At 46.9% G+C, this 18,299-nt stretch overlaps 1 protein-coding gene across 1 annotated transcript in view; it reads left to right on the top strand.

Moving 5' to 3' along the window:
• The window catches only part of itga9 (integrin, alpha 9), a 70,586-nt gene extending 52,562 nt beyond the window's left edge, over nt 1-18,024 (top strand). The window contains exons 21-29 of the mRNA XM_049026066.1: nt 47-126; nt 517-606; nt 4,067-4,175; nt 5,168-5,275; nt 7,209-7,334; nt 7,778-7,897; nt 8,085-8,180; nt 9,441-9,560; nt 14,785-18,024. Of these exons, the coding sequence (XP_048882023.1) occupies nt 47-126; nt 517-606; nt 4,067-4,175; nt 5,168-5,275; nt 7,209-7,334; nt 7,778-7,897; nt 8,085-8,180; nt 9,441-9,560; nt 14,785-14,883 (948 nt within the window). The 3' untranslated portion in view covers nt 14,884-18,024. The remainder of the gene's footprint in view (nt 1-46; nt 127-516; nt 607-4,066; nt 4,176-5,167; nt 5,276-7,208; nt 7,335-7,777; nt 7,898-8,084; nt 8,181-9,440; nt 9,561-14,784) is intronic.
• The last annotated feature ends 275 nt before the right edge of the window (nt 18,025-18,299 follow it).

Raw genomic sequence — 18,299 nt, 5'->3', positions numbered from 1 at the left:
CTGTGGTTCTTGTGTTTTTCTTCCCACCTCTCTGCTCTGCCTTCAGTACCATTTGGCTGTGATCTTTGACACCAGCCATCTTTCTGGAGAGAATGACACCTTAGAGTTTCAAGTTACTGCAAAGAGGTGAGTTTTATTGGTATTTATCAGTCTGAACACTGGTGATATGAAGCAACCCATAGGGAGTAAAATAACTGTTGATTTATACCCGGAAAAAATTACTTTTAGGTGAAGCATTTGATCTGAATGAAAATGTTATCATTGTTCAGTGGAATTTCTGTGAGGTCAGGCCTGAGGAAGAAATGTTGACTAAGTTTCCATTCTGAGCATAGGGAGAGGGGAGAGATGTTTAGTAAGCATCCAGCCTGAGCACGGCGATGTTCAGTACACTTCTAGCCTTATTTGTCAGCATTGATATTATACTGTATGACTTGTGAATGAGGTTGACACATAGAGTGTCTGTGGTTTTCCATGTCAGATCTCTCTGGGTGATCCCAATAATTCCCTCTTTCACAGTGCAAACCCAGAAGATGACAGCAAGCTTGCAGACAACACGTTGGAGCTGTCTATTGATCTAGTCCATGAAGTGGACACAACCATCACCGGGTGAGTAGATCTGCTGTTGAATGAGATGAGCAGCTCATCATATCCGCTGCACCCAAAGGATCCTTAGTCTTTATGGTTCCCTGTCCCCAAAACTCATTTGGAAGATAACGTCATGGTAACAGCATCTCGGCAAACCTGGCGCCTTCTGAAACTGGTCATACTGAGGAACGACGAAAAGCTTTAACTTGTAAGCAAAGTATAGTACATGAAAAGGGCAGATCTTTTGTAAGCTTGACATGGCTACTTAAGCATAATCGTTCCAGATAAATGAGAAACATATGTAAACAATGTGGCAGAAATATAAATCTGTACACATGAAAGCACTTAGAAGCTAAACAGTGCTTATAATTAAATGAAAGCACCTTATATGGTAAGTTAACCACAGAAGTTTGCATCACCGTGGATGTCTGACCTCTGATGCCAAACCTGTGAGATCAGCTGATGTGAGCTGCAGTAAACGGCATCTTTACCAGCCTTAAGAATGGGGCTGATGGGACTCAGGGCTTTGCACCAACCAGGACGGGTCCAGAGCCAACAGCTAACAAGCCTTCTCTTCTGTCTTCTTCTTACCTGCCAGTTTTCAGCATTTTGACTTTTCTTCCTTCTCGGCACATAAAAATCACAGGACAGCTTCTGTAAAACATTAATCTGCACTCCGCCTGCACTCTTTATGAAGCCCAAGGCGGAATCTCAAGCTCTGTGTTCACCAAGGTTCTGTGAAGACCAAATACACAATATTCCCACTCAATTTGCACTATTCTCTAAGATGCAAAGCTGCTGTGTGGATTACAGGATGTTCTGTGCACATACATTAGCACATAACATATATAGTTTGATATACATACGTTTATATACAGACCAACACACAGGGACTCAAATAAGACATGGAGAAAGTGTGTTTTCTCTTTTTCTGTTTGTGGAATTCGAGGTTTAATACAAACCATGCAGTTTGTGTTTGACCATCATTGAAAATGTAATAGCTGCTTTTTTCCCTCAATTGTACAGCATTTATCATTTATATGGAGACATCCAGTTTATGATACTCTGCACGTACTAGAGGAGAATGACCCTGGCCTCAATTCTCTGATTGAATGTTTACTGCCAACAAGCTCTGTTCCACGGAGAGCAGAAGCTTCTCTGAGCACTGATTAAATCTCATTACGCTCATCCCTGTGGAACTTTGGTGTCTGGAGAATAATTTATGACACTGATGAATTCTTACCGGCCAAATGGTCACAAATGGTCAAACTTGATTTGCTTAGTCATTGAGCCACTGTGCATTATGCTAATGAGGGAACAGAGGCAGCATTCTCCTGAAAAGCATCACGACATCATCAGTGTTCCGGACTCATTCACCATTTGGCGCTCCTGCTTTTCAGGCCTGGATCTCCCCCTAGTTAGACTCTCCTCGAGTGATTTCCTGTGGGGTGGGTTTTCCTACAGAGGGATCCGGGCACCTACCTTTAGTCGAATGAAGAGTTGTGCAGTGCTCTCCTCTCAATGTGCTACACTGTGTGCCTGCAGCCTGCAGGGAGAGTAGAAGCAGGAACATCGAGGGAGGAGGCCTTGGGCCCAAGCTGAGTTGGCATGACTCTTGTGTATTTAAATGGATGCCTCTCCTGGAATTAATTAGCTATCTGGGGTTGGGAGAAAAGGGGTATTGTAAACAAAGAAACTGGGCATATATTTCTTCATGATTTTGGGGGCAGAAACATCCCTCTGAAACAGTGGATAGGACATTTGCAGCAGAAACCTAAGTCTTACATTATGGCAACATGATGTTCTGTGTTGTTTTGTTTGCTTGTTTTTGCTGTCTAACTCCATGTTACTGACCGGATGGCATGAATGACAATTCCTGTGTCCTGATATACAAATGGCAAATAAAGAATCTTGAATGTTGAACCAAAAATTGCAGCTGTGGCACACACTGTTTGGTAGCTCTGTCATACCTTTATGCTCAGGAGAACCTGCCTTCACAACAGCACATTCAAAGGAACTGTTCATAGCAGGGCTAGTGCAGTGCTTGGGGGCAGGCGCTGTGGTTCACTGGGTAGCAGTGTTGCCTGGCACCCCTAGGATTCGGGTTTGAATCCTGCCTCTGCTGTCTGTGTATAGAGTTTGAATGTCCCTCCCCCCCATGCTGTACAGGCTTCCCTGTGGCATAGTTTGCCCCCCCACAGTCTTGCAGCATTTAGGATGTCATTTCACTTAGGGTGTTCCCATGCTGTGTCCTCCCCCCATTTCACTTAGGGTGTTCCCATGCTGTGTCCTCCCCCCATTTCACTTAGGGTGTTCCCATGCTGTGTGTGCCCCACCCCTCCCCCCATGACCCCGTACTGGATAAGTAGTTGTAAGATGGATGGATGAATGACTCTTTATGTACAATGTGCAGTGTGAAGTTTTCAGGTCTCAGGCTGCCCCTTTAAAACTCAAGGAGTCCATGTCAGGACTCTTCAATGGCTTTTCTGATCAGAGCCTCCAGATGGTGCCTGGAAGGCCTACATGTAAAAGTCTGTGGAACAGATAAGAACCCAGGAAAAAAGCAGCCTTTTCTCATTATCCATACTAGCAACCCTGAGGGGACATTTGCAAAAGAACACAAATCACAATCAGGGGACCGCAGTCACGGTTTCATATGAAATGTGTGCAGTAAGGTTTGAACTATATGGAAATTGAACCTTGGGCTTCGAAGGGAAAGTACCTGCAGGCATTTTCTGTTTCCCTTGGGAATAGATTGTGGACTGGTGACATGTTCCCAGTGGTCAAGGTCAAGGACATAATGGAGGAGGGCCATCATGAAGAGTGGTGGTCTCTGGAAGCATCTCAGACAATAGCTCTTACTGGATCAGCAGAATATGCTAATTCTGCAGAGTGACAGGGGCCAGTAAATTCTGTGATTATGTAGTGCAGGTACTGCTCAGGCAGTTCAGTCAGGTGTCTCTCTCCTGTAAAAGGTCATCGGCAGTCGGGAATCGTGCTGAGTGAGTTTCATGTCGTCTTCATTCTACCACACAGCTTTTTCTGAAGCTGGTTCTTCCAAATCATCAGGCTTGTAAGAGATTTCAAAGTAAAGGTTACATTTTAAAACGTTGAATTGAGTTAATCTATCAGAATTGTCGCAGAGGTCTACAGATTTTTTTTTTTATCCAGGCAGAGAACAGAGAAACCAAATACACAAAATATAAACAAAAATGCCAATATTGGGAATGAGATTTCCTCATTTTCTCAAAGTAGCCTGCTGTCCCAGCATGAGTGATGTAATCCTAGCTGGATGAATTGGGACGTTACGCTGCTGAATGGGCTCATTATCGTATGTACTAGATGACATTAGCACTGAAATGTCCTGGAGGCCTGCTGATGTTGGCCAGTCAGGTTTATGGCCTGGTCCTGAATACCACCTCTATAGTCTGAGCTCAGATCCCTCACGACTAATATATAAACTGTGTTTTTCCGCTTGCAGGATGGTGACACCAGCTTCATTCGTATATGGGAACTCAGTCGATGGCACTAACTTCGTACAGCTGGATGACATGGAATGTGACTTTCAGCCTTTCAACCTCACCTTTCAGGTGTGTTGCATTTCCTTCAGTAACTGCTGCCCCTCCTGTCTCTGACCTCAGTTCTTCTACTTGCTTCTTTTTTTGGTGACATCATATCCCAACTCGTTTTTATTCAGGATTCACAGAATTCACAAATTTGCCCAGCTGAAATATTTCCCTATTTCTGTTCCTCACACTGCTAGTATTCTATGTTTTTGTTTCTAGTTTTTTTTTCAATAAGGGAAAATAGTTTCCAGCTGCCATATTACTGAAGTATTTTTTCTTGAGCCAAATGTGTGATGGAGCGATACGTCTGGCACAATGCGATTCCTGTGTGAAACAGACCATGTGATCTTGAGCAGATAAGATCCACGCCGCCTTTCCCACCTTCATTGACGTTTCCACTTTTGCTGGCTGTGCTTGCTTTCGTGGTTACTGATGTATTAAGTGTGTATGTTCAGATAATTATTGAAAAGGGAAGAATCGTAGCACTGTGCCCAGAGCCTCCTCAGGCAATGGGCAATTCAACAAGCTGGGTTTTCATTTACAAAATCACATACCAGATGTCCTTATCAAGCAGGGAAAAGTGCATTTGAATCAATCAGAGACTCCCGTCTGTAGTTTGTGTTCTAAAGGCAAACAGCTAAATAATTACAGTACACTTATATAAGTAGGTGTTCCAGAAACTCCCTGCCCACTCTGCTTAGCTCGCTGCTGTCATTACAGATACCTCGACTAAGTGTAATCGCACAAACCTCCGGTTCGCTTCGTTAGCTAGGTGCCATACAGTAGTTACACAGTGCTGGTTCGCTGGATGTATTTGCCTCTTTGCACAGTATGTTAGCAAGTGAGTTTTGTGGCCTAACTGTTAATACGATTTGGCTGACAAATGGCAGGGTTTTATGCTTTGTGCCTGGGGGGTTGGCCCTTAGCATTTTGCTCCATGTTTGAATTGGGTGGGAGCTGAGCTTAACATGCTTGGTATCTCTTCCCCCCTCCCTGCTCCCTCTCTGACTTCCTAGGTGATAAACAATGGACCCAGTCGCCTTCCTGGGGCTCTGGTGGACATCCGCATCCCCAACCGCCTGGCAGGCAATGGAGCTGATATGTTCCATGTTCTTGACAGCCAGGTGAGTTGACTTCTGTGCCCAAAATGTTGCTGTGTGTGGCTGTGTGTGGCTGTGTGTGGTCCTTACATTCATGCAGACTCAAACCTTTTTAATCAAGTATGTGAATCTATGTGGGGAAAAAAAACTATTTAAACTCAACGCTGTTCCAAAGATTTGGAGTCTAAATGACTATTAGAACAAAATCACATATTTACATATTATATTTTTAGGATTGCACATTTCAATGATACACTCCTCAGTATTAGTCCTGTCACTAATGGCTGGTGTGTCCATGAGATCTTCGGTGTTAAAGCCATTTGTATGAAGGCACTACATGAATACCTGATGTGAGTGTTCATTTCATTCATTCTCTGTGTTGGCTTCTGGCTGAGCTTGTAATTCTCAGTGGGTAACAAGCCACACTGTTTTAGTAAATCCACCTGAAGCCATGGCAACAGATTTACTTACAACCCACTTTTCCACTTGTTTTCCGTACTTAAGTAAAGCAGTGAAGACGCCAAGGGGAAGTGTTCTTTAGAAACCCCTGCACGGGTTTTTTTTCCAAACCAGTGGACCAACCCAGTGCCTGGAATCCTGTTACTCTGCCACGGACTGGGCAGTGTAGTGGTACCGTGTGACCACCAGATGAGCAGTGTCTGCTTTTTTAGTTTGTCACTTTAGTTTTCTGGTGATGACACCACATTTACTTGCATTATTACATTTGGAGAGCTGGGACATGTGATAGAAAAACATGATACATAACTACACCATGGCAAATGTACCATTTAGAGAAAACACGTTCATCTGTAGTTTAGTTATGGTTGTGCACTAAATGTGCTCTGAGTGGCGTAGTGGGTTTGAATGCTGTGCCCTTGATTGGAGGCCTACCAGTTCAAATCCAGTGATGCGTAAAAGGTTTCACTATTGGACCGTTAACCCCCAATTGGCCCCGGGACTGGAGCAATTGACCCTGATTTCATACTAACACTGTTTCTCACCTTGCTTTCATACTAATGCTGTTTCTCACCCTGCTTTCATACTAACGCTGTTTCTCACCCTGCTTTCATACTAACGCTGTTTCTCACCCTGCTTTCATACTAACGCTGTTTCTCACCTTGCTTTCATACTAACGCTGTTTCTCACCCTGCTTTCATACTAACGATGTTTCTCACCCTGCTTTCATACTAACGCTGTTTCTCACCCTGCTTTCATACTAACGCTGTTTCTCACCCTGCTTTCATACTAACGATGTTTCTCACCCTGCTTTCATACTAACGCTGTTTCTCACCCTGCTTTCATACTAACGCTGTTTCTCACCTTGCTTTCATACTAACGCTGTTTCTCACCCTGCTTTCATACTAACGCTGTTTCTCACCCTGCTTTCATACTAACGCTGTTTCTCACCCTGCTTTCATACTAACGCTGTTTCTCACCCTGCTTTCATACTAACGATGTTTCTCACCCTGCTTTCATACTAACGCTGTTTCTCACCCTGCTTTCATACTAACGCTGTTTCTCACCCTGCTTTCATACTAACGCTGTTTCTCACCCTGCTTTCATACTAATGCTGTTTCTCACCCTGCTTTCATACTAACGCTGTTTCTCACCCTGCTTTCATACTAACGCTGTTTCTCACCAAGCGTTCATACTAACCCTGTTTTTCACACTGCTTTTTCAGTTTGTTGCTGTGGGTGAAAGTGTCTACTAAATAATATGTAATGTAAGAGGAGAATCTAAACCATTGATTTTAGCATTCATAAGTAAATCTTAGTATGTAAGTACGTCTATCAAGTATTTTCCCTAACCCTAACCCTAACCCCAACCCTAACTAACGCCTTTTTAACCTTTGTGGAGAGTCTACAGAACTCTGAGAAGTCCACAGCCTCCAGGCTAATATGTGATATCTATGCCCCCATCGCTCGGCTTTCCCTCACTGTGCTGCATTCTCTTACAGGTTGCAGGGCACCAAGGCAACTGCACCCCCCACCATAACCCTATGCCTTGCAGCATACCCCAGGAGCGAGATAGCATCTTCCATACAATCTTTGCCTTCTTCATCAAGTCTGGTCGGCGTGTGCTGGTGAGCTGCTTGGCTGATTAGCTGGTAACATCTGCACACCATTCAGGTTTTATAACTGCCTCCACAAAGTCAGAACAGGGCAGTGTCGTTATGGGCGACATACCTAAAGACCACTAACGGGCATCAGCAGCAATAAAACTCAGCTGTAGAGCTAGCTGCTAATTGGAGCAAAAACACTAGATTAGATATTCTGTAACTTAAGGTCTGCCAGTAGCAATGTCAGTACATGTAAGGGTCAGTAGCTACTGGCTTGGTCACTGAGACAGTGACTATGACTATGTGAGTAGGTCACCTTGACTGTGATTAGAATTATGACAGTAACAATGACTTATTGTGTTTGTCCGTTTTCGCATTTGTAACCATGTGACTCATTGTGATCCTGTTCATGGCCGTGGCTGCCACAGACCCCCATGTTTACAGTTCACTCTCCGGTCATATTGCAGGATTGTGACCGCCCAGGCCGTGCCTGCCTCATGATAACCTGTGCTGTTGGCTCACTGGCCAAAGAGGAGTCTGTGAATGTGGACCTGCGAATCCTGCTTAACACAGAGATCCTGAAGAGGGTGATTTATCCTGTGCACAGTCTTTCTTTTTTTCCATTAACTTTGCAGTAGAATGTTTTTATCTGCAAATTCAGTGTTAACTATTTTAACAGCACTACAGCAGTCTGTACAAATTCGAATGGGTATTCGAGTGTGTGTATTTGGGCGGCTTTGCAGCGCGGGAATCAGCGTGGTGTTTCTCCTGCAGGACAGCTCCTCGGTGATCCAGCTGGTGTCCAGGGCTGGCGTCCGCGTGGACAGCAGGGCGGTGGAAGTGCTGGATGGCCAGCCAGAGGATGTATCTGTGAGTTGACTTTCCTCCAGTGCAGATGACCCCCAGTAGCTTGAAATAAACCATTAAAAAAACTGATTGAAAACAGATTCTGTGACAATGCTGAGCAAGACTAAAGTTAATCCCTCTAAGCGCTCCTCCAATGAATTTAGTTCCCTGCTGATTAAATTAGCTGACCTTCCATATCCTCCGTCACTGAAGCGACCTTTGACCCCATCACATCCCTGTGTTGACCGTGACCTTTAACCTATATTACTTTACTTTATTCGGCTTATCAACAAATTGCTGAGTCCTCAAGTGCTATCGCTGTGTGTTTTTGGATAACTGTTACAACTGCACTATTGGATTTAAAATCGTAAAAGTAGAATCTTTAATCGTATTTTTTTTGTTTTTTCAAATAGTACTTCACAATTCGTTTAAGTGTCAAATGATGAATATACACTCATTAACGTGTACCCATGTATGACTGTAGGTACACAGGGATTCTTTTTTGGTTTCAGTGCACAGGTTCGGCTGTTTATCTGGCACCCTGGAGCAGTTCCAGGGTTATGCCAATGTCTGTGATATGACTCTAGACCTTCCTCCCACAAGTAACTTTGTACAGTACAGAAAATTAAGCTACAAGTCTCACATATGCAACATAGATTCCACCACTGGTGTTTTCTACCAGCTTTCTCCTGTGACTCTTCCATGATCTGCCGGTCCAGTTAAGTGACAGCTATGTTTTTGGGTGCAGCTGCTTCTCTCACTGCAGCATTGCTGCCGCCTGGCTGTATTCCGGCTGTATTCCGGCTGTATTCCGGCTGTGGTCACTCGCATGGCCCTCTGGGTTCCACAGGGGAGTGGATGTGTGGGAAACCTCAGCTTCTGGGTTCCCTTCGATTCACCTTCGGCTGCCTTTCACAGCACGTTTGTATATGGAACTAAAAGTGCTGGTGTGTTTTATGTAGCGTGTTACAGTTTATAGAGGTAACATTCTTCCATGTCGAGGTTCAGTGGGACCTTGGGCCATGTTTTATCCTCCACAAACAGGCTATGCTGAAGAACTTGCTTTGGAAATGTATGTCTGTTGAATTAGGCAGCCTGTGTAACCTTGTTGGCTTTTCACAGCCCCGCATCTTGAGTTCTGCCTTCGAAATCCTACTTTCTCTGTTGTTAGGTGGTGTTTGTCTCCCAAGTGTCAGACACCCCGATCTTCCTTCGCAAAAGTTAAAACTAACTTAAGGTTAAAAGTTCTTAGTGGTGTCTGAAACTCAGCTTTCCATGTTCCAGGTGGTTTTTGAAGCACTGCACAACCAGGAGCCCCGGGGATATGTGGTGGGCTGGATTATCGCCATCAGTCTCTTAGTGGGAATCCTTATCTTCTTGCTACTGGCTGTGTTGCTGTGGAAGGTAAGATGGACTCTATGCAGAATCATGGTCAGAGAGCTGTTCACTTCACCACAATCACTCTTGGTGTCCATATAGATCAAATCTCCCTCAGCTTCCCCTATCGAGTTACCGGTGTGTGCCCTCAGCTCCCCGCGTCCAGTTACCGGTGTGTGCCCTCAGCTCCCCACGTCCAGTTACCGGTGTGTGCCATCAGCTCCCCACAGCCAGTTACCGGTGTGTGCCCTCAGCTCCGCACAGCCAGTTACCGGTGTGTCCCCTCAGCTCCCCACGTCCAGTTACCGGTGTGTGCCCTCAGCTCCCCACATCCAGTTACCGGTGTGTCCCCTCAGCTCCCCACGTCCAGTTACCGGTGTGTCCCCTCAGCTCCCCACGTCCAGTTACCGGTGTGTCCCCTCAGCTCCCCACGTCCAGTTACCGGTGTGTCCCCTCAGCTCCCCACGTCCAGTTACCGGTGTGTCCCCTCAGCTCCCCACAGCCAGTTACCGGTGTGTCCCCTCAGCTCCCCGCGTCCAGTTACCGGTGTGTCCCCTCAGCTCCCCGCGTCCAGTTACCGGTGTGTCCCCTCAGCTCCCCACATCCAGTTACCGGTGTGTCCCCTCAGCTCCCCGCATCCAGTTACTGGTGTGTCCCCTCAGCTCCGCACATCCAGTTACCGGTGTGTGCCCTCAGCTCCCCGCATCCAGTTACCGGTGTGTGCCCTCAGCTCCCCGCATCCAGTTACTGGTGTGTCCCCTCAGCTCCGCACATCCAGTTACCGGTGTGTGCCCTCAGCTCCCCGCATCCAGTTACTGGTGTGTCCCCTCAGCTCCGCACAGCCAGTTACCGGTGTGTCCCTTCACCTCCCCACATCCAGTTACTGGTGTGTCCCCTCAGCTCCCCACATCCAGTTACTGGTGTGTCCCCTCAGCTCCCCACGTCCAGTTACCGGTGTGTCCCTTCACCTCCCCACATCCAGTTACCGGTGTGTCCCCTCAGCTCCCCGCGTCCAGTTACCGGTGTGTGCCCTCAGCTCCCCACAGCCAGTTACCGGTGTGTCCCCTCAGCTCCCCGCATCCAGTTACCGGTGTGTCCCCTCAGCTCCGCACAGCCAGTTACCGGTGTGTCCCCTCAGCTCCCCACGTCCAGTTACCGGTGTGTCCCCTCAGCTCCCCGCATCCAGTTACTGGTGTGTCCCCTCAGCTCCCCACATCCAGTTACCGGTGTGTCCCCTCAGCTCCCCACGTCCAGTTACCGGTGTGTCCCTTCACCTCCCCACATCCAGTTACCGGTGTGTCCCCTCAGCTCCCCACGTCCAGTTACCGGTGTGTCCCTTCACCTCCCCACATCCAGTTACCGGTGTGTCCCCTCAGCTCCCCACATCCAGTTACCGGTGTGTGCCCTCAGCTTCCCACGTCCAGTTACCGGTGTGTCCCCTCAGCTCCCCGCATCCAGTTACTGGTGTGTCCCCTCAGCTCCCCACATCCAGTTACCGGTGTGTGCCCTCAGCTTCCCACGTCCAGTTACCGGTGTGTCCCCTCAGCTCCCCGCATCCAGTTACTGGTGTGTCCCCTCAGCTCCCCACATCCAGTTACCGGTGTGTCCCCTCAGCTCCCCGCGTCCAGTTACCGGTGTGTCCCCTCAGCTCCGCACAGCCAGTTACCGGTGTGTGCCCTCAGCTTCCCACGTCCAGTTACCGGTGTGTCCCCTCAGCTCCGCACAGCCAGTTACCGGTGTGTCCCCTCAGCTCCGCACAGCCAGTTACCGGTGTGTCCCCTCAGCTCCGCACAGCCAGTTACCGGTGTGTGCCCTCAGCTTCCCACGTCCAGTTACCGGTGTGTCCCCTCAGCTCCGCACAGCCAGTTACCGGTGTGTCCCCTCAGCTCCGCACAGCCAGTTACCGGTGTGTGCCCTCAGCTTCCCACGTCCAGTTACCGGTGTGTGCCCTCAGCTTCCCACGTCCAGTTACCGGTGTGTGCCCTCAGCTTCCCACGTCCAGTTACCGGTGTGTGCCCTCAGCTTCCCACGTCCAGTTACCGGTGTGTCCCCTCAGCTCCGCACAGCCAGTTACCGGTGTGTCCCCTCAGCTCCGCACAGCCAGTTACCGGTGTGTGCCCTCAGCTTCCCACGTCCAGTTACCGGTGTGTGCCCTCAGCTCCGCACAGCCAGTTACCGGTGTGTGCCCTCAGCTCCCCACGTCCAGTTACCGGTGTGTGCCCTCAGCTTCCCACGTCCAGTTACCGGTGTGTGCCCTCAGCTTCCCACGTCCAGTTACCGGTGTGTCCCCTCAGCTCCCCGCGTCCAGTTACCAGTGTGTGCCCTCAGCTCCCCACGTCCAGTTACCGGTGTGTGCCCTCAGCTCCCCACGTCCAGTTACCGGTGTGTGCCCTCAGCTCCCCACGTCCAGTTACCGGTGTGTGCCCTCAGCTTCCCACGTCCAGTTACCGGTGTTTGCCCTCAGGTTCCCACAGCCAGTTACCGGTGTGTGCCCTCAGCTTCCCACGTCCAGTTACCGGTGTGTGCCCTCAGCTTCCCACGTCCAGTTACCGGTGTGTCCCCTCAGCTCCCCACGTCCAGTAACCGGTGTGTGCCATCAGCTCCCCACGTCCAGTTACCGGTGTGTGCCCTCAGCTCCCCACAGCCAGTTACCGGTGTGTCCCCTCAGCTCCCCACATCCAGTTACCGGTGTGTGCCCTCAGCTCCTCACAGCCAGTTACCGGTGTGTACCCTCAGCTCCCCACGTCCAGTTACCGGTGTGTCCCCTCAGCTCCCCACATCCAGTTACCGGTGTGTGCCCTCAGCTCCTCACAGCCAGTTACCGGTGTGTACCCTCAGCTCCCCACGTCCAGTTACCGGTGTGTGCCCTCTGCTCCCCACGTCCAGTTACCGGTGTGTCCCCTCAGCTCCCCACGTCCAATTACCGGTGTGTGCCCTCAGCTCCGCACAGCCAGTTACCGGTGTGTCCCCTCAGCTCCGCACAGCCAGTTACCGGTGTGTCCCCTCAGCTCCCCACGTCCAGTTACCGGTGTGTGCCCTCAGCTTCCCACATCCAGTTACCGGTGTGTCCCCTCAGCTCCCCACGTCCAGTTACCGGTGTGTACCCTCAGCTCCCCACGTCCAGTTACTGGTGTGTGCCCTCAGCTTCCCAGAACGAGTTCTAAGTGAAAGCTGTCTTAACCTATTGGATGAAATACAACAGGCCAGCCAATCACAAGTAGCAGGAAGGAGAGACCTATAAATTAGACCGAAATGCAGATATTAGAGGCAAATATGAAGGAATGCAGCATTGGCACGCCAGCTACCGGAATAAACTTCACAATGTTCCATTCTATTCAAAGTAGTGTGGTGCTGAGGTATCACCTGCTGCAGAGCTACACTCGGATTCTCACCCTGAGGAGGCTCCTGCTGTGGTGGGTGCAGTAATGCACTGTATCAGCACACACTCCTTACCTCCCTCATATGAAGGAATCACCTCATTGCAGAGTTTTCAGTATAAAGTGCTTTTTATTTCCTCCCACACATATTTCTGAAGGAACACCACATCTAAAGCTCCGGAATGTTGGTTCTTGGATGCTAGGATCCTGCCAAAACAAATCCTTTAAACACAAGGGATTCTGGGAAAAGGGCACTTTGCATTGCCAAAGCAGCACATGTTAAGCAGAGCACTATTCAGGAAATGCCTGAGCACTGTGAAGGCCCAATCAGCAGTGAGCTTTATGGCAGGCAAATGAGACAGAGTGACTAGGAGTGCCTTATATACTACACCACCTTATATACAGTCATATGAAAAAGCTTGGGAAGCCCTCTCAGCCTACATCATAAGTTACTCTACTTTCACCATAAAAGAGTACAGTGGTATGTCTTTCATTTCCTATCGGAATAAAACAAAGATTTTTAGTGAAGCAGTATTTAATTGTATAAAATTAAATCTAAAAATTGGGTACCCTTGTAATTTTGCTGATTTGAATGCATTTAACTGCTCAATACTGATTACTTGCAACACCATATTGGTTGGATTAGCTCGTTAAGCCTTGAACTCCATAGACAGGTGTATCTAATCATGAGAAAAGGAATTTAAGGTGGCCAATGGCAAGCAGCTTCTCTTTGGCTCTCCTCTGAAGAGTGAAAGTGTAGGATCCTCAAAGCAACTCTCAGAAGATCTGAAAACAAGGATTGTTTAGGGGTAGGCTACAAAAAGCTATCTGAGAGGGTTAAACTGTCAGTTTCAATTGTAAGGAATGTAATCGGGAAGTGGAAGGCCAGAGGCACAGTTGCTGTGAAACCCAGGTCTGGCAGGCCAAGAAAAATACAGAAGCAGCATATGCGGAGGACTGAGAATGGTTAGAGACAACCCACAGATCACCTCCAAAGACCTGCAAGAACATCTTGCTGCAGATGGTGTACAGTGTCTGTACATCATTACTTTGCACAAAGAACATCTAAATGGCAGGGTGAAGCCCTTTCTGTACTCGCACCACAAAGAGTTGCTTATTGTATGCAAGAGCTCATTTAGACAATCCAGATTCATTTTGGAACAAAGTGCTTTGGACTGATAAGCTATAGGAGGCATCTAGAGGCTGGTATATTTGCAAAAGGAGGCTCAACTAAGTATTGATGTAATATCTCTCTTGGGGTGCCCAAATTTATGCACCTTTCTAATTTTTATATGATGCATATTGCATATTTTCAGTTAATCCAATAAACTTAATGTCACTGCTGAAATACTCCTGTTTCTGTCATGACCTGCTCGTACCGCCCTCATGTGGATCACGCCCTCTCATTTACCCTGTGTGCATCCCGCCTGTTACCAGCTGTTTCCTGTTTTACCCGTCCAGTCCTGTGTATTTAAGTCCGCGTCTAAATCTCTGTAACCAGGTCTGTCATTGACGTCTATACCGTGTCTTTGTGCCGTTCTTGTAATAAACCCCTGCCTTTTGGATTTCCGAGTACCCCACCCTGATTCCTCATTCCCCACTCGCTCACCCTGCGTGCAGTTACAACAGTTTCTATAAGGCATGACATAAATTAAAAGGAAGTCACTACTTTGAAAGCTCAGCCAATGATAAAAATCCAAAAAGAGGGGTTCCCAAACTTTTTCATATGACTGTACTATACTTACTGTTCTAGAATGCAATAATTCAACCATCATATCATTAAGAGGTATAAAAATTCTAGCTATCACTGACTAAATTCGCCGGCCTTGGCTCTGCAGGAGAGGACACTACTAAGATCTTCTGTATGTTTACAGATGGGTTTCTTCCGTCGGCGGTATAAGGAGATCATCGAGGCAGAGAAGAACAGAAAGGACAGCGATGAGAGTTGGGATTGGGTCCAGAAGACCCAATGAGGAGCATGCCTTCACCACAGCCATTATGTCATTGGCCCCTCGGCCTGTCCGCCAGCCAATGGGATCCAGCCCCTTCGATCTTCCATATGTGGAAGAAAAGAATCTTCTCCAGATTTTTCGGAGGCTCAAAACTTTAGGTTGGTGAAAATGAAGAGCGGGAATTGTGGATGAGATGGACTGAAGATCAAACATTTTTAAAGAGAAAGACTTAAACAGATATTTCAAAAATAAGAGTGGACAAGAAAATAAAACCCTCAGGGCCTTGAATGTCTCACAAGCTTTTTATTTTTATACATATATGCTTCCTGAATTGAACAGAACTGATGCTACAAACTCCTTGAATGGTTTGAAATATCTGATGTTTTCTTCTAAGCACTGATGACTGTTATGCTTTAAAACTCAACCTCTGGTTGTTACGCAAGTGTCCGGCAGTGGCTGTCACCAATGCCACTGTCAGACGGCTTTTTTTTTTGTAGAAATGAACACTGTGCCTGAAGTCACATGTCTTCTTCATGTGGCAGGTGAGTTGAAAATAGAGGTGTTGATGTAGATCCCAGGCTGTGCAGAACAGGAACACAGTCTGCTAAAGCCTACAGATGCATGTCAGCCAAGAGCTGCCACACACTTGTTCCTGCAGGAGAATGCCAGGCTGTGAAGCAGGCACTTCAGGGTCGGGCATGAAAGTACTCAGATACTCAGAAACATTCCCTCATCCTTGGAATAGAGCTACGTGTGTGTGGGGGGGATATAGTGCAGAGGAACACACAGGGTGGTAGATGATCAATGTGCAGGCAAGTGTCTTGTCCAGTGGGCTACAGGATCTCTTCTGCCTTTTGTACATCAGTCCTCTAAATTCACTTGCTTGCACAGATTTGCCTGAAGGACAGAGTGGTGATACCTGTGTGTTTGTGTTCAAAGTGGACTCCACTGTGGCAGCATGCAGTGGCATCCCCTATGCCTCACTGCGCAACACTGATCTTCTTTCAGGGCATTTTGTGCTGGAATCTGTTCCCCTGGAGGATCTCCCTGTGATTGGGTGGAATGTTCCTTGAATTGGACCCACAAAAAAAAATTCAGTTCAAGGCTTGCCTTACTGAAAGCACACTTTGACCATTTTTTTTTTCTTATTGCCTTGGATCTGATTATCTGCACTCCAGCACACCCCATTATCAGAGCTGTCAATCCAAACCCTGTTCTACTGAAGAACTCCCTGTATTCTACTCTGCAGTTTGCCAGTGGTAACCATCTGTTTCTCTCGCAAGTGTGTGTGGATTATGCCTCCAGCTTGACACTGCAACAGGTTTAGTGTCTAGGGGTGTTGTGTGGCTTAGTGGGCTAAACATCTGCATCTGGGACCAGAAGGTCACTGGTTTGAGCCCAGCCTTGGCAGAATAGTAACATGGCTGTGGGCCTTTGAGCACGGCCCTTAACCCGCAGCTTCCAGGGAGCCACAAGGTGGCTGCCCCTTTGCTGTGACCTCTCCCCCTCCCTCCCCAAGCTAGCTCTCACCTGTATAGAGATGAAGCAAAGTGAAGAGAATTTCACAGTGGGGATCGATAAAGCATGACTATCCATTCCTAAAGTACTTGCCTGCAGTGTCATCACAAAATGTACTTCTCACGAATTAAAAATATGCAAAGCAACCAATCTGCTTGACAGAGTTTTTAAGAAATGAAGTGAGAAAATCAATAGACCAAAAGCAGACGATGCGAACAGTATCACTAGTGACTGGGATGCTCAGTAATGTTTGTTATACATTTTTAACATCAGGTGGTTAAAACATAAGTGGGAATGCAGTTGCTGTAATAATTACCCTAAAGTTCCGCCTACCTCAGGGCTGTGATGGATCTCTGGTGATCTTCTGGACCTGCAGCGTCTGGCTTTTGAACTCTGCTTTGTTTTGTCTTCAAAAGCCACCTGCTTTTGCTTTGTATTAGCAAAGAATAAGAGGCGAGGTGATCAGTCTGGGTATGTTCATCGTCTCTGCTGGATTCCTCAGTAACTCTGCACCACAGAACGTGTGTGAGAGCAGATGCAGACTGTTTTGAGTAGGAGCTTTTCATAAAATGCTGGGTGATTTGTGTTCCTCCGTTTCTAACAAGTCGTAAGGAAGGAAAGCTCTGATGACATGATGATTTATGGCTGGATGAGAGACGGGATGGGAATATGTTTACTGTTGGGTGCAGAGCCCCTCAAAGTCCAGAGGGAGCGAGATGTCATGAGCTAAAAATAAATGAGGAATGTGGTACTTTATCTCCATTTGAATGGTTGTGTACAAGTCAGTGCCGCATGGTTATAGTAAATGGTCCTTGGAAGTCAGCATGCTGGAATGCAAGCAGGAAGCTGCAACTTGTATGCTGTGACCTACAAAAACACTTTGACTTTTAACTCCAATAATCACTGGCAGATTTTGGGCACAGGACCTGCAAACTTGTCTGAAGTCTGGTTAATACCCTGTTAGACATGGCTGGGGGGGATATGACAAGGGAACCACTTAGATCATGGTTTTAAAGACACCATATAGAACAAACCTATGAAGGGGCAGTAAACGCTGTGGAATTAAAGAACTGATCTGAGGTCAGTTAAGAGGGTAAGAACTTGGGTGCCGCTTCTAAGGCCTTGACTGCACAATTTGGAACAAGGGATGAGGCATCAAACTTGCTGTCCTTCGTATTTCTTGTTGACTAAGAATGAAAATCCACCTTGAATGGTTGTTTGTGCTTGAGTGGGAAAGGATGACCCTCTTAATATCATCCCTTGCTAAACCAGCTCACTTCTGTGCTCTGTTAGAGGTGGTTGTATCTTGAATATATTTTATCAGTTGCTACCACTGGCTGGACAAATACACAACAGCTATAACTCTGTCTTTAACTGACTTGGCTTAGTAATTTGTATATATTGATGCAGAGAGAAGATACACTTGACATTCAACACGTGAGTCTAAATTTTTTTGCTGTTGTTTTTTAGTACTACGTTGTCACCTCTGTCACTTATTTCCTATATCTTTCAGTCAAAAACTACTGCCACTGAAAATTGATGTAAAAGTATTTCTATATGACTGGTGTGTCCAAGCTCATGTTAAAACTGTGTATTTATGTACTGATATTGACATGTTAAAATAAAAGCTTTGCGGTTAATGAACCTGCGTTTTTTTCCCCTTTTTCTTTTTTAACCTTAAATTCCTGCCCATGCGCAGTGAACCAGTTCATGAAGAAGTCATATCGATATGATTTCATCTCATTTCGGGGCCCTTATGATATTCTTGTGTATTTGATGCCATCTAGTGGTCGAAATATCAACTTCCACACGGTCTTCTATGAGTTGTTAAAGGATTGGTGGTGTGTATGTATTATCTTTATGTTTAGCTAGTAAATTAATTTAATTACTACTAGTGTTAGCTAAATAAATTCATATGT

This window comes from Brienomyrus brachyistius, chromosome 9 (assembly GCF_023856365.1).
Source record: "Brienomyrus brachyistius isolate T26 chromosome 9, BBRACH_0.4, whole genome shotgun sequence".
Classification (NCBI taxonomy): domain Eukaryota; kingdom Metazoa; phylum Chordata; class Actinopteri; order Osteoglossiformes; family Mormyridae; genus Brienomyrus; species Brienomyrus brachyistius.
This window is presented reverse-complemented; position numbering and strand designations above follow the sequence as displayed.